Source organism: Salvelinus namaycush, chromosome 5 (assembly GCF_016432855.1).
Source record: "Salvelinus namaycush isolate Seneca chromosome 5, SaNama_1.0, whole genome shotgun sequence".
In the NCBI taxonomy this organism is placed as follows: Eukaryota; Metazoa; Chordata; class Actinopteri; order Salmoniformes; family Salmonidae; genus Salvelinus; species Salvelinus namaycush.
Window position 1 is genome coordinate 19938879 of NC_052311.1, and position 17081 is coordinate 19955959.

The following is a 17081-nucleotide window of genomic DNA, read 5'->3' on the forward strand; positions in this document are numbered from 1 at the left end:
CCAGCTCTGTCAGGAGGAATGGGCCAAAATTCACCCAACTTATTGTGGGAAGCTTGTGGAAGGCTACCCGAAACATTTGACCCAAGTTAAACAATTTAAAGGCAATGTTACCAAATACTAATTGATTGTAAGTAAACTTCTGACCCACTGGGAATGTGATGAAAGAAAGAAAATCTGAAATATATCATTCTCTCTACTATTATTCTGACATTTCACATTCTTAAAATAAAGTGGTGATCCTAACTGACCTAAGACAGAGAATTGTTACTAGGATTAAATGTCAGGAATTGTGAAAAACTGAGTTTAAATGTATTTGGCTAAGGTGTTTGTAAACTTCCGACTTCAACTGATATATATAGCTCATCCAGGATGGCACATCAATGCGAGCTGTGGCAAGAAGGTATGCTGTGTCTGTCAGCGTAGTGTCCAGAGCATGGAGGCGCTACCAGGAGACAGGCCAGTACATCAGGAGACGTGGAGGAGGCCGTAGGAGGGCAACAACCCAGCAGCAGGACCGCTACCTCCGCCTTTGTGTAAGGAGGAGCAGGTGGAGCACTGCCAGAGCCCTGCAAAATGACCTCCAGCAGGCCACAAATGTGCATGTGTCTGCTCAAACGGTCAGAAACAGACTCCATGAGGGTGGTATGAGGGCCCGACGTCCACAGGTGGGGGTTGTACTTACAGCCCAACACCGTGCAGGACGTTTGGCATTTGCCAGAGAACACCAAGATTGGCAAATTCGCCACTGGCGCCCTGTGCTCTTCACAGATGAAAGCAGGTTCACACTGAGCACATGAGCACGTGACAGACGTGACAGAGTCTGGAGACGCCGTGGAGAACGTTCTGCTGCCTGCAACATCCTCCAGCATGACCGGTTTGGCGGTGGGTCAGTCATGGTGTGGGGTGGCATTTCTTTGTGGGGCCACACAGCCCTCCATGTGCTCGCCAGAGGTAGCCTGACTGCCTTTAGGTACCGAGATGAGATCCTCAGACCCCTTGTGAGACCATATGCTGACACATGCACATTTGTGGCCTGCTGGAGGTCATTTTGCAGGGCTCTGGCAGTGCTCCTCCTTGCACAAAGGCGGAGATAGCGGTCCTGCTGCTGGGTTGTTGCCCTCCTACGGCCTCCTCCACGTCTCCTGATGTACTGGCCTGTCTCCTGGTAGCGCCTCCATGCTCTGGACACTACGCTGACAGACACAGCAAACCTTCTTGCCACAGCTCGCATTGATGTGCCATCCTGGATGAGCTGCACTACCTGAGCCACTTGTGTGGGTTGTAGACTCCGTCTCATGCTACCACTAGAGTGAAAGCACCGCCAGCATTCAAAAGTGACCAAAACATCAGCCAGGAAGCATAGGAACTGAGAAGTGGTCTGTGGTCACCACCTGCAGAACCACTCCTTTATTGGGGGTGTCTTGCTAATTGCCTATAATTTCCACCTTTTGTCTATTCCATTTGCACAACAGCATGTGAAATTTATTGTCAATCAGTGTTGCTTCCTAAGTGGACAGTTTGATTTCACAGAAGTGTGATTGACTTGGAGTTACATTGTGTTGTTTAAGTGTTCCCTTTATTTTTTTGAGCAGTGTATATACATATATGGCTCAGAAAACTTTGGGGGCCAAATGAAACCATGCCGCCAGTTGGGGAACCCTGAGCTAAATACTCCTCAGACATTAGTCACAGTAAATGTATATGTTTTGGTGGGTGAAAGGCCATATCAATGGGATTAATTGAAGGCCATATGCGTTGGGCTTTGAGGTGTAATGAAGGGTAATGTGCTGTACTGTAGGGACTAATGATAGGGTAATGTGCCTAGTGCTGAGCGATTAACCAACATTTTTGTTATTTGTAGGATTTAATCAAACTAATTGACCGATGTCTGTTAAATTATTTGAATTCCATTTAGTTATTTTTTTTCTGTGAGCTGAATGTGCAATTTCTCTAAAGATAAATCAGATCAAGCACGAACTGTGCGATGTAGTAGGGAGTTGTAGTTCCCAACCGGCCAATATTCTACATTGTTTAGTGAAGAAAACGTGGTAATTAACTACAATGACCATAATCAATTGTGCGCCTACTTGTCCAGTCGGTGTGTAGCAGACACGGATAGGGAGAGAATAATGATTGAGAGGGATAGAGAGCAGTTGCTTCGCGAGGTATCTCTACCTGAAAATACATGATCTAAGTGATTTGATGGTTGGTATTCAGCAGTCATTAAAGTATCCGTTATTTACTTTGAAAAACTACAAAAATGTTGATTTTCAGACCGCATAGCCAGCAGCTCTATAGAGGTGAGATGTTGATTTGGAATTAAATAATCAGTCATAAAATAAAACTAATGTAATATACACAACTGAAATATTTTATTAAAGTAGAGTAATGTGAATAAATTATGGTTAATAAGTGATAAGCAGTAATGGCAGTCACTACCATCATGAGACTTTTCTTAATTGTTTTATTCTGTGTTTTTACAGCATTCAACCCGCATAATGCATAATGCATTTAATGTAAAAACAAATAATTGAAACTGAAATCAAAGACTGTGATATGTAAAAAAAAAAAAATTATCGAACCGGAACTAAACCGACCTCAAAAAGCACTAATCACTGTACTGTTGGTACTAATAAAGGGTAATGTACTGTACTGTAGGGACTAATGAAGGGTAATGTGCTGTAAGGACTAATGAAGGGTAATGTGCTGTAGGGACTAATGAAGGGTAATGTACTGTACTGTGGGGACTAATGAAGGGTAATGTACTGTACTGTAGGGACTAATGAAGGGTAATGTACTGTACTGACTGACTAATGAAGGGCAATGTACTGTACTGTAGGGATTAATGGAGGGTATTGTACTGTAGGGACTAATGAAGGGTAATGTGCTGTAGGGACTAATGAAGGGTAATGTACTGTACTGTAGGGACTAATGAAGGGTAATGTACTGTAGGGAAAGGGGGATACCTAGTCAGTTGTACAACTGAATGCATTCACTTGAAATGTGTCTTCCGCATTTAACCCAACCCCTGTGAATCAGAGAGGTGCGGGGGGCTGCCATAATTGACATCCATGTCTTCGGCACCCGGGGAACAGTGGGTTAACTGCCTTGCTCAGGGGCAGAACGACATATTTTTACCTTGTCAGCTCAGGGATTCGATCCTGCAACCTTTCGGTTACTGGCCCAACACTCTAACCACTAGGGACTAATGAAGGGTCATGTTCTGTAGTTAAAACATCTGTCAACTGACCACACTATGATTTTATCAGAGGGTCATGATTACTGCTCTGAGCTGCTGAGTATACAGAAACCAACTTACTTACTCACCTGCAGGAATTAAATCAGTGCCCCTTGCAGACTTTTGCACTAAAATACATTACTTTCCATTTTGTAACCCTCAAATTGCTACTTAGGTCAACTACTCTAAATAACCAGGTACAAATACACTTGGCTTTACAAAACCAAGATATGCCAAGTTGAAAGTAATTGGAAAATTGCACAAACACACATGTCCATATTTAGTAAGGCATAGCGTTTTGGCTCTCAGGCAATGGAAAGTAATCGGCTGACTACCTACTTTCATTACCTTGGGCTCTCTCAGGCCACTCGATCCCCACTGCTGCTTCCCTTCCCCAGACAGCTGGACTCTGGGTTATGGGAGCCTGGTGGGGCAGCCATTAATTAGAAGTAGAGGGTAACCCTCTAAAAGAAACAGATATATATCTCGGAGAAAAAAGCAGAGCCATAACATTTTGTTTTTAATTGCCCAGATTAAAATGTTCTTCGGTGCTTGTCACCCTTTTCCTGGCTAGGATTATTTACAAAATTTTACGCTGCTGAATATCACATTAGACCTTCTGAAAAGCTTTGCCCAGATTCACTTGCATATCTCCAAGCTTATTAAAGGGTTGCTCATAAGTTCTTGTTTTTATTAAAGGATTGCTCATAAGTTCTTGTTTTTATTAAAGGATTGCTCATAAGTTCTTGTTTTTATTAAAGGATTGCTCATAAGTTCTTGTTTTTATTAAAGGATTGCTCATAAGTTTTTGTTTTTATTAAAGGGTTGCTCATAAGTTCTTGTTTTTATTAAAGGGTTGCTCATAAGTTCTTGTTTTTATTAAAGGGTTGCTCATAAGTTCTTGTTTTTATTAAAGGATTGCTCATAAGTTCTTGTTTTTATTAAAGGATTGCTCATAAGTTCTTGTTTTTATTAAAGGATTGCTCATAAGTTCTTGTTTTTATTAAAGGGTTGCTCATAAGTTCTTGTTTTTATTAAAGGGTTGCTCATAAGTTCTTGTTTTTATTAAAGGGTTGCTCATAAGTTCTTGTTTTTATTAAAGGGTTGCTCATAAGTTTTTGTTTTTATTAAAGGGTTGCTCATAAGTTCTTGTTTTTATTAAAGGGTTGCTCATAAGTTCTTGTTTTTATTAAAGGGTTGCTCATAAGTTCTTGTTTTTATTAAAGGGTTGCTCATAAGCTTTTCTTTTATGTACCGCCCAATTTTTCAGTCTCTGGCTGCTGTAGGTGGCTGCAATCTGTTTTCAAGGGCATGACTTAGGCAAATTAAATCAGTGTGGTCTTTCGTGAGAAGTTACAAGTAGAGCTTTTCATTTATAAACTAAGATTACAAGTAATGGACTGTGGGAGGAACATGTGTGAAGCTGAGGCTCTCTGTGGAGTGTGAATGTGGGTATTGTCCAAGCTGCAACCGGAGATATAGCCAACCAATTAGTTACCAGCCCAGAGTTGGGCACTTTCTGTGTTAAAAGAATCTCAAAAGTTCGCCCCACCTCTTATACGTTAACTTCACACTTTATCAAGACCTCCACTGTGGAACTATTTCAAGGTGGTCATTGCGAATGTAGTGTTCTGTTTTTGGGTCTAAAGAGCTGCTATGTGCAAAGTGGGACTATGATCGCCATTCTGTCTTCAGTCTCCAACTCTATCAAACAACCTGGATCTCTAATCAGCCTTAAATAGCAGTATGTGGATCTTGAGTCAAGCTGTGTACCAATATGGCCTGCCCAGATAAAACTGTAATTTACTCCAAACATCCAGCTGTCCATTTCAACAGATGTGACTACAAAGGGGCCCGGAGCAGCCTCCGCCATAAGACCTCACAGCTGTGGAGAGAACTTTAAAAAAGATTTGGCCTGTCTGTCAACGGGCTGGTGTTGAGCCAGACAGAGGGTTAGGCTTGTCTCCCAGTGTTTGTAAGACACGTCTCGAACCTCCCATTCTCCTCCTAACCTATTACGTCTACTGTGAAACAAGAATTATCTTTGATATCTACTAATTTTGACGGCTAATGCAGAAATTAAGGCAAATCTGGCCCTCCAACAATGGCAGTGGTTGTTTTACTTTTCTAGATAACTAGACTGCCTTTGATTTAGCCAACAAGCTACAGATCTCAGCTTTGATAGTGTCCCACAAAATATATGTTTAATTGTGAGGACTGGTTACAGTTCGCAGGCTGTCGCTTTCACTCCCAGCAGAAGTATTTTAGAAAGACTATGAAAACGTTCAACTTTTCATTCGTATCTAACAACTTAACGCTGTCAGAAAGATGAGAATAATTGTTATTCACTAGATGAGTCTTAAATACAAAAGAAGCCATTCTGTGGGATTGATCAGATAGCAGCTTGTGATTCTCTGTGATGGTTGGCACACAGGTGATGTCATGTCTAAGTGCAGACCCAGGGGTCAAGGGTCAGAATCCAAGGGGTCAAGCTGTTTCCTGCACACAAATATAAATCCTGTAGTGAAAGTATTAGTGAGGCGGTTGGAGCGACACCTGATCTTCTTTTTGAAGAGGCCAGACATGAGAGTCTGCACTAATTAGAGGCTTGCCCAAATTGTTGAGGGACAGGGACCATTTGTAACCGGAGCAGAGCCCTTGTGTGGCATACAGATGTAGGATCTTAATTTGAGCCAGTATGCTACAACAGCAAAATAACCTTGCTGCAACAAAAGCAAATTATTATATGGATTATAATTAATGGATGATTTTTGTAGGGGTTATATTGTAAAATCTGTCATTTCAAAGTGGAAATTACAAACGGCAGAAGCCTTTTTAAACCTCAAATACACTACAAGTTTTACAAGTTCTTCTGCAACAGGGTGATCAAATAAAGATCCTACATCTGTACGATTCAGTCACTGGAATGGCAAGAGCCAAAGTGTCGAAAGAGTTCAATTTAGATTTGGTGTGTCTCATTTTCACACAAATGTACGTGCTCACACGCTCTCACACACGCTGGTAGGGTGTGTGTAGAAGAAGACCTCATCACCTCGGCTAACGTTCAACAAATTGCAGTTAATGTTCAAATGACGTTTGTTTCTCTCAGGACCATGCCTTTAAACTGAGTGATTTGTTACAGAGATTTATAGATTATGCCCCTTTATTACTCAAAGTAATGCAAATCCTGCAGTGGCCCCCACTTCTAAAGCCCTGTTTGAGCCTGCGTGTTTCATATGTCTTACCCAGGGGTATGTGTTTCTGAGCCATAACAAAAAAAATGCTTGCCTGTATTCATGTGAATTTAATGTGAATCAATCAATATTTCAGAGCTCTTAGGCTGCCATAGCAATACTGTCACAAGCATTAACATCTGCTAACCATGTGTATGTGACCAATACAATTTGATTTGATTTTGCCTGGAATACCTGGAGGGTTTGCAGGCAATCCAATGGTTCAACCCAGATTCCCTCACTCATTCTGATTGTTCAATCCAAATGCCCCCCATCATAGATTTTGGATGCCAATTTGAGGAATCCCTAATACATATCTACAGGCATCTCATTAAAATAAAAAGTTATTGATATTTCCTCAAACTGTGTACATCAAGTGCACGAACATGGTCCCTGTAAACTTGCCAAATATTCTATATCTGTCCACTAGAAAGATGTGAAAAAATAAAGAGCCAGGTTTACAATCTGTCCATGTTACCAACAGCTCTACAGTGTACCCTCAAGGCAACAGTTGGACTGAAGTCAAAGATAGACTCATCAAGTTGTAATAGTGATACTGCATGGCATTTTCACAAGCTTCACAGTTGTACCGCCCTGCACTAGAACTCTTCCCATCTGCTTGAAAGAGAGAGAGGGACAGAAAGAGATGGAAAGTGATCCGATAAGTTCGGAAGAGTTAAAGTGTCTCAAGAACTCTGGAAACAGAAACATGAATATGCCAGCAGCCATCTCCACCCAGTTACACATGCCCGCTGTCAGGTTGGGCGGTATCTGGTTGGGCCATCCGATAGCGTCCGCGGATGTTTTGCCATGCTTCAGCAGGACGTGCTAACAGAGGGCCACTCCTGGTCCCATGTTGTGATGGACAGAGGACCCGAGGGGAGGTACATATCCTCTGTGGTAGATGGGTGAGATTTCCCCCTCACCTGGTAGGGAGTCAAAGGTTTGAGTCATTCTGAGATTTCCCCCTCACCTGGTAGGGAGTCAAAGGTTTGAGTCATTCTGTCAATCAAATCTCAGTGATTTTTACCATTGATTTTGTCTTCGACACTAGCCATAGTGGTTTATATGTTATAAGACATAGTCAGTATATGACTGACTCAATTCACATAAGGATGCCTTTTGTAGACTAAAACCAACACAAATACACTCACCTACAAACTACAAACACACATCTACAGTATAATACACACAAAACAGTGCCATGACTCAGCCAGCTTGCAGTCCTCTGTCATCCCTTCCTCACCAGCCGTCACAGTAGCATCAGTGACCTCTCCAGGGATTTCAGGTGTCAAAGCCGTCACGCTTCATGTTTCGTCTCATACAGGAGCATATGCCCGGCAGATTGAATCGTTACAGAAGGCAGTGGTCTCATGCAGCCAAATTATTTTTTAATGGCATGAAAAAATCCCATGCCGTATTTCAGCAACTTTTTGTCTGACCGACTTTAAACCCAAAGGCAATAAATATCCCAAAGCAAGGCCTGGAATTTACTGCACCTGTACTAACCACCCCTAAGCTGTAATAAGCAACAGATGTGCAAGCCATTGCTTTGGCCTGAAAGCAGGAAGAAAAAACAAGAATTCATTGTTGGGTATTGTTTCATCACCTGAGCAAAGCGGCTTGGACACTGTTGTTTAGGGACTCATAGCGACTTTTGATTAGCGGGTAACACGGGTAAAATAAAAACTATTTTGATTCAGTGCCCTGATAGTTCTCGTGTTGTTTTATAGGAAGGGAAATAACTGCCATGGCCACTTAGGGTTGACGTCGGAGACCGAAGCGAGACAGTCGAGGGCGCAGGTGGCACGGTGTTGAATTGTCCGATTTTTGCTGTTCCATGTGAAAATGATATTTTGTCCGCTTAACAGGCGTGACCCTCATGTCAATGCAATCCATAGCAAATAGATACAGTTTACCTCTAACCAGTGCCAACTGGAATGGAGAATTATTACTGTAACCTCTGAGAACTTTCCATTAAACTTGGAGTAGAATGCTAACCGTTTTGTGGGAGTTGAGGTGTTTTGTGGTCTGACATGAATAGTGCTGGTCTATTAGGGGAACAAAAGTTATGTCTGACGTATACTACACCACATGTCTGTTAGATAAGCTCATTGCTACAGGGTTTCTATAATGTGACACATTTATGATATAATAATGAAAACATGATAATTTTGTAATGTTACAGCAAAGCCAGAGGAAGTTTTGTTATTCCACTGTGATAGGACACATACAGCAAGCCCACAGGCTGCCTTTTCATATTGTGTGTGTGTGTATGTTTGTGTGTTTGTGCGTTTGCATATGTATGTGCATGCTCCTGAGTGTGATTGAGCATTCATGCATGAGTGTTGTGGAATATGACTGTGGGTAATTGTGGATGTGGGCGTCCCTCTATGGCTCTCAATGTGCGTGTTCATGTGAGCACTCACTCACTGTCATCTGTTTTGGGCATAGTAAGGTTAATGTTTAACAGCGCTAGCATAGATCAGAATGGTTTACCCAGTAACGTGTGAACAAAGCACAATGGTAGCACTGTATAGGCCTATTTATTCAAACTCACATCCTCCCTTAATCGTGGTTACACTTTCCTCGCAGGAGAAAAAATAAAAGTGGGTCAAGGAAAAGTCAGGTTTGAGGTAATTCACTCCGGGGACAACCCTCAGATCATTATGTGACATTGGTTAACCTGAAGAGTGAGGTCATCTGGAACTCTGGATTTCACCCAGAAAAAGACAGACCTAGAGGACCACAGTGTTTCCCCCAGCAGCGGTGGCAAAGTTAGCATTGGGGAAAGGGGGTGTGGCACGGTTTTAAAGACCCTCCTCTTGGCCACAGAGACAATGTTGCCGTTTTAAAGTAAATTTTCTGCAATTTTACACGTTGGGACAGAGAGAACATTTTACAGTTTCAAAGAACATTTCCTGCAATTATACACATTTTGCCATGACTTAAGTCTTGTTCTTATGCTATCTGAGTGACTCAATCGTTATAACAAAATCAATGGCGACCACATGCCGTGCCATTTTTTGAATTTCAGATACTTCCTCGGTCTAGTTCTTATTTTGGTGATTATTCTCAAAGATGATTTTATCAAAAATATATATTTTTGATATTTTAGTCGTTTTTAAGTTTACACTGAAAACATTTGACCATTTAGCTCCGGTGCCACGTTGCTAAATGCATATAGGGAAAACGCTGGACCATGTGGCTAAAAAAGGGTCAGTTAATGGAAAAGTTGAAAGGGCGACGTATGAAAGCTGTATTATTCCTGAGAAAGTAATGAAAATGGAGGTTGAATGTAGGTATGTGAAAGAAAGATGGTTTGTAATCTCATACTGTACTGTAATCAAAGAAAGGGTTTGTGCAAGTGGAATCTGGCAATAAACTACAGAGGATCAACAAAATTGTTCTAGTTCATATTTTAACAGAAAGACCCATGACAGAAGAGAGATGCATACATATATCCTCTTCCCCATGTATTATAGTAAAGACACACTGTAACTGTACCATCAGTGGGTTATCGCCAAATGCATCCCATGACATTTTCACATGCAAATAGAACTTGATTTGTATGGTATATCAGACTGTGGTTTTTAAAAGTTCAACATGAAACATAATATCCTTTTTTGTTTTGTGGATAGAGTAGCATATCACTTTTTCTCCCCACGTGTCTAAAAACCTTTTCATCAAGGCCTAACCTCTATTTTCTATATCAATTTCCCCCCCTTTCTCAACGACAGTGAGGCCAGATTTTCCTTTGACATTTCTACCCTTAATTACAGTCTTATTAAACAGGCATTCCATTCAGCGTTTAACAGATTTTTTCCCAGAGGAATTATGTTTGGGAATGGTTCCCAAATGCACATGTCTATTTATAATTGTACCAAGTATGTTTTTCATGGGGTTGGTTGTTCGCTCAACCTACATTAAAACCATGTGTATCCTACTATGCTTACTGTGCCACATGTCCACATCTACTGTATATCTGAGGTTGTGTGTTAAAGGACACATATTTTCCCATTAATCATTATGTACTTTATGAGCCTCTGTGTTCCCCACACTGTAATATAATAAGAAGGTAATTAAAGACATGCCATTGTGATGGAAGGCCTAGGCTTAATAGCATTAAAGGGCCTATCCACTTGTTGCTTCTATAGCCGTTAGAGGCCCTGCCAGCCAATGAATAGCAAGCGAGCAGTCAATCAATTGGGCCCGGTGCTGCCGTTACTTGCACCGCCAGATGAAAAGAGCTATCAAACTTTTTTATGGACATCAAAGACATCAAAGAAAAGTTGGCTGAAGCAACAAGTATGATCTGTTTATCTCTGACTGAGAACATAGTGTTTTGTCTTCTGGAAGAGGTGTATATGAGGTGTACAGCCATGAAATACTGCCTGAAGGGTAATAGACCATTTTCTGTGGGCTGATGTTGCACAAAATGCAATTTTTCTATCTCCGGGGGAGTGCAAGAATCATCTTGCCGCAACAGCTCGTTTTCCCAAACAAGGTGGCTTTTCTTTTTGCTCACTGTGGTTGGTGTTGGAAGCAAAGATTTTTCGAAGCAGTTTGATTGAGAAATGTTTTGACGTGCTACCGTGTTATTATTTGTGTCGCTCTCTCCTAGCTGGCCTGCCACCAAACCTAAATAAAAACATCAAAGTCTTTTGGACAGAGCCTGATGTAAGTGTTATCTCACCAAGCGGTGTCATCACCATTATAGATCTCATATTTGTGATCGACAGTGCAGTATTTTGTGCCAGAGGAACGGACTGTGGACTGTATTAAAGTGGATCAAAGCGAGTTGGATCTTGGATCAGACTCTTACACACAGTGTCTCTCTGTCGACCACTCCCTCGGTCAGCAATGTTGTCTTTGGACTCTCCGAACACGATTTTGGGGTTGACATTGAATCATTCTTTGAGATTGTCCAGAGCCAGCGCAGTCAGCACTCGTGGCAAACTTAGCATGGCCTGTGTTTTTGTTTCTATCAAAAGCAAATGAGCAGGACATGAATCACGCTTGCCAGATATGAGGCACTCTCCTCTCTTAAAAATATACGGCAAAATAAAGAGTAATTCAACTCAATGTGCCCTAAAGTGCAAATGCCTCCACATGCAGTGCCACAAAATGGTTACACATCCATTTAATCCACTAAGAAACTTCCAATGGCACGTTCCTTCAGCAAGACTATTAACGCCCTAGTATTTCCCCTGTAAGAGGTATCTGTGGGGTCTCACTGACACCATCAGAAACTAGGATAGCAAGATGTATGATTTGTGACTCTTGGATATGTTCACATCATGGTGCTGTCTCCCTCTGGCTTTACCTGACTCTTGATTAGAAAATTGAAATTCTATCCTGCACAATTGAAATCCAATTGTTCATCAGGAAAAGCTTCCCTTCCTCTTATTTCCCAAGGCTGTCTGTTTATAAATCTGTTTGTGACATCATAACACTGTTTCCTAGGAGATTGGTTCAGCTCGCTATTGTTGTCTTGATGGGGGCTCAGGTGGGACGCAGTCAGTATATTATGAACCGGTGGGGCAGCAGACAGAGAGACGGTTTATTGGCAGTGTATTCTCCTGGAGGTGACAGGCCCTGATGGAGAGGGGGAGTGTAGAGGGGCGGCGGGAGGGGTATGATTTAAGACCCCTTGGCCGCAGGTCCCGGGGGCAACCGGCGTAGGGAGCTTGTTAAAAACCCACAGCGCCGCCTTCCATTTTAATGGCCCCCATGTCCAACAAACTTCCTTCCAGGAGTTCATGGAGATGAGATGCGGCGTCACAGCTGACAGCGGCAAGAGATTTGCGGAAATTATAGTGTCTGTGTTAGAAAGGTGCTTTGAGGTTGTTGTTTTCTGCTCTGGTTGTAAATATTCACTCAAATACTCTGCCCCTACAGGGAAGGACACAGGTGCTGCTTGTAACAACACTTAATCTTTTGTCAAACGGGAGAGTGTTCAGGCAAAATTTTACTTGACTAAATAAATAGTCTAATAGATATACGTTGATATTCTCTGTTTAGGCAGGGGCAGTGGACGAATGCTTTACTATACCGCATGGCAAACTAGAACAAACATTGGCCCACTCAAATACAGTATGAAGGCCCTTATCATAAGTCACCCTGCTTCAGTGTTTGTAATCAATGTTGTAGCAGTTTTTCTACTAACAAAAGTAGATAAATGTCACGCCCTGACCTTAGAGAGCCTTTTTTATTCTCTATTTGGTTAGGTCAGGGTGTGACTAGGGTGGGCAATCTATGTTGTATTTCTATGTTGGCCTGGTATGGTTCCCAATCAGAGGCAGCTGTCTATGGTTGTCTCTGATTGGGGATCATACTTAGGCAGGCTTTTCCAACCTTAGTTTGTGGGATCTTGATTTTGTATAGTTGCTGTGTTACCTGCAGAACTTTACGTTCGTTTTGTATTTTGTTGTTTTTCGGTGTTCATTTTAAATAAAGTAAGATGTTCGCCTACCACGCTGCACCTTGGTCTCCTCATTCAAATGACGAGCTTAACAGAAGATCCCACCACCAAAGGACCAAGCAGCGTGGCCAGGAGGAGCAGGGATCCTGGGCCCGGGAGAAAAGGGAGTAGAGGACATCATGGACATGGGAGGAGGTTATGGCAGGGTCTCCTCATTCAAACGACGAGCGTAACAATAAAATAATACAATTTACTGTGATTTTCCTTGTCAGATTGAGACTATAGTGAGCATTGCTGTACATTGCAAACAGGCCTTACATGTTCAATGTTTCTTCCCTTGTTACCTACTTGGGCCCCTACTGGCCCGAACCAACTTGTTGTGAGTAAAAAGTTAGTGTGTGTTGATTCCTTCAAGGATCATTTCAATATCCACAGCAACTCTCTGAAACAGTCGGCTGCGTTAGCAGAATATAAAACCGTGGTCTCCGCATTTCAATAAAGAGGTCTCATAATCATTCATTAAGTTATACGTTTATTACTCCCATGTATTACTTTTTAAATATTATCCGGTTCTGACGATCAATATTCCATAAAAAAGCTATTTAGCTGGTAGCCTCTGTGTAATAAATTATTATTTATCTGTTCGGTGTTCGCATATTTAGCCTGGCAGAACAGTCAGTGCATTCTTCCTTTTTCCTCAGAGATATTAATTTTCTTCATTTTCTCATGTCTTTTTTTCTGTGGTAATATTGTATTATATTGGAGATTTTTCTGTGGTAATGTTGTATTATATTGGAGGTTTTTCTGTGGTAATGTATTATATTGAAGGTTTTTCTGTGGTAATGTATTATATTGGAGGTTTTCTGTGGTAATGTTGTACTAGATTGGAGGTTTTTCTGTGGTAATGTATTATATTGAAGGTTTTTCTGTGGTAATGTATTATATTGGAGGTTTTTCTGTGGTAATGTATTATATTGGAGGTTTTTTATTGTATTATATTGGAGATTTTTCTGTGGTAATGTATTATATTGGAGGTTTTTCTGTGGTAATACTGTATTATATTGGAGGTTTTTCTGTGGTAATGTATTATATTGGAGGTTTTTCTGTGGTAATGTTGTATTATATTGGATGTTTTTCTGTGGTAATGTATTATATTGGATGTTTTTCTGTGGTAATGTATTATATTGGATGTTTTTCTGTGGTAATGTATTATATTAGAGGTTTTGACGCTTCCACCCCATTGCACTTACCATTTACACGTGAATACAAGGTTTATTATTTTAAGTATAGTATTTTACTATTCCAATAAATGGCCATCCAAAAACAGTTATTGTATGTATATTTTTTTATCTTAGCCTTCTGTATCAGTAGGTTTCTACCATGTGTCCTGAAATGGCCAAAATCTTAAATAAAACCGCAATTACAACCCCAGCAGGGATGAAGTTGACCATTACTGTTCATCTTTACACACTCATCTTCTCTGAAACAGCTCTTCTACCAATGTAAATATAACATAAAAGTAACATTCTCATTTCCCAACAATTTTTCCAAGGTGTCCAAGATTCCCAGCATGAGAAGATAATCACAGTCGTAGGAGAGGGAATGATCCATAGTCCAGACTTCCCATTTACCTACCCCAGGAGTACCGTGTTGGTCTGGAGACTAATGGCCTCCAGTGACAACAGGAGAATCCACTTGTCCTTTGACCAGAGATTCGGCCTGGAAGACCCAGAGGACGGAATATGCAAGTAAGATCATACGCATAAAGGCATATAACATATGCTTATGACATACAACTGTCAGATTTATTGTAAAATAAAAATGCAACATACTGAATAGCCAATATAGCCAAGTCAGCATGTTGTGTTTCACCTTGAGATATACCTGATGGGTGTACCGTGCCATTTAATAACTCAATTAAATACATGACGTACCATGACAATACAGTGCAGTATACTGCAACTATGCAGTATGTAGGCCTACATGTCCATCTACAGTGGTAGTAATTAATCTAGTTTTACTCTATGCTTTAGCCAGCTTTTCATCAGGACTTCCCGAGTTCAGTTAGCATGCGGAGGCTGTGCACCGGGGAGCATGACATATATCATGGCAGTGTTGTGGTAAATTTTTCAAGATTTAGAGTCAAAGAGGGCCCATTTGTGAAATTGCCTTTTGCCCAGTGTGGCGGCTGATGAAAATGAACAAGTACAGCTCAGAGTGAGTTGTTTTTCCAAGGCCATACGGCGTGGGTGCATATTTCGTCGGCAGCAAGTTCCTCTACATACGGGTCGTGTGATTGGACAAATGACGGAGAGGTCTTTCCCCTCAGGAGCTAAAGTCTGTGAAGGGTCTTAGACCTCCCCTTATTGGATCTAATACCCCCTTTCAATTACTAGCTACCTTTGTCTCTGTTGCCATTCATTAGGAACAGCAGTGCTGAGCCAGTCTGTGATCGATTTCCTTCATGCATTATACTCAGCATCCGGGTGTCAATACATCCAATCTGACTGCCTGGTTGATATGGAGAGATCCTGTAGAAAGCAGAGGGGGAGAGAACAGAGAGTGGCTAGCTATTGTTGGAGAGCCCCCTGATGGTAGTTATGATGTATGACATGACCGTGCCACAGACAGCCAGATCCCCAGAGATGAGATCATACTCAGGCTGATCCTATAGCTGATTCTGGGGTCAGAAGAACCAAAAGGGGGCATTTACACCTTATAGTAAAGGTTGTCTCATCGTGTCCAGAGGTTTCAGTGCTGGTAATTTGACCCCACGTTCAGCCATTTTGGGTGGGTGGATCTCTTTTGATGAATGGGGTCACTGTGTTGTCTGAAGCCCAAGAGGAGGAGTCCCACGGTGGGGAAGAGTGAGGATTGACAGCCTTTGTGCTGGCCCTACCTCCATACAAGACTGCACTAGTTGCAGTCCCAGAGGATGGGAGCAGATGATAACAACATCCTCTTGCACTGTCATACAGGTCATTGCCACCTCTCCGTTTTTACCTCCCTCTTCTTTCATTTTCCAACAGAGAACATCTTTTATTTGATCAGGTCCCAAGACACACAGTTGGCAGAGATAGCAAACAGATGAATAGGTACACACATAAGCAGAAGCAGAGACATCTTCACAAGTCTCTCTCTCCTTTACACACACACACTCTCTCTTTTACGCACACTCTCTCTTTTACACACACACACACACTCTCTCTTTCGCTCTGTCTGTCTGTATCCTCCTCCCCTATTTGCTCCTCTCTTACACATGCGCAAGCTAAAAATGAAAAGCCGAAAAATAAAACTGTTGCCGGCCAAAATGACAACAAAATTTTTTTTTTAGTCATCATGTATCTTATTTATCAAACACAACTATCACACGCTCCTGCAGCTCCTCAGCTGGTTGCTGCTGCACTTTTATAAGCCCATTCATTGCGCAACATTTCTAAATGCAATCTTGTGTTAAAACAGTTTTGGTGCACGAGTAAAAAGAGCTACTATTTTTATTCATCAATTGGCAATTGAAGCGCGCCTCCCGTTCACCATTCAATTGCAGACAACAGGCTATCAGCGCGTCACCCACCATTTTACAATGTGAGCTGGAGGCAGTATTCATTTGTCTTTAAACTGTGTATGCTTGAACAAGCATTATAACTCCGCCTGAAAAAATGCCCACCGTTTATGGGACAATAACGCCTTTATTTGCTGTATTTTCATCTCTGTCACATATGGAACCGCTCTCATCAGGTGCACTGTTTAGAATGGTGTTTTCCTACATTTTGGAAAATTATTGAAAATTAAATTTTATTGGCTGCTTCATTACAGGAGTTCCATGTTCTGTGTTAAGAACGTACCCAATACATATGGGTCACACACACACACACACACACACACACACACACACACACACACACACACACACACACACACACACACACACACACACACACACTCTTGTCAGCTCTACCTCCTTCTACCACATTGTGTACAACCCCGTCTATCTTGTAGTCGGTGTACCCCCATAGGAATCCAATGCAAGCTGAAATATGTAAACGGAAACATTCACACACACACACACCCACACACACACACACACACACACACACACACACACACACACACATACACACACACACACACACACACACACAATTATCTTGTTAATTGTGCTCTACCCTACGCCTCACAGCACATT

General features: G+C 41.6%; 1 protein-coding gene across 1 annotated transcript in view; it reads left to right on the plus strand.

Annotated features, from left to right (window-relative positions):
* Positions 1–17081, plus strand: part of pdgfc (platelet derived growth factor c) — a 71386-nt gene that overhangs the window by 18386 nt on the left and 35919 nt on the right. The window contains exon 2 of the mRNA XM_038992936.1: positions 14448–14643. Coding sequence (XP_038848864.1) covers positions 14448–14643 — 196 coding nt within the window. The remainder of the gene's footprint in view (positions 1–14447; positions 14644–17081) is intronic.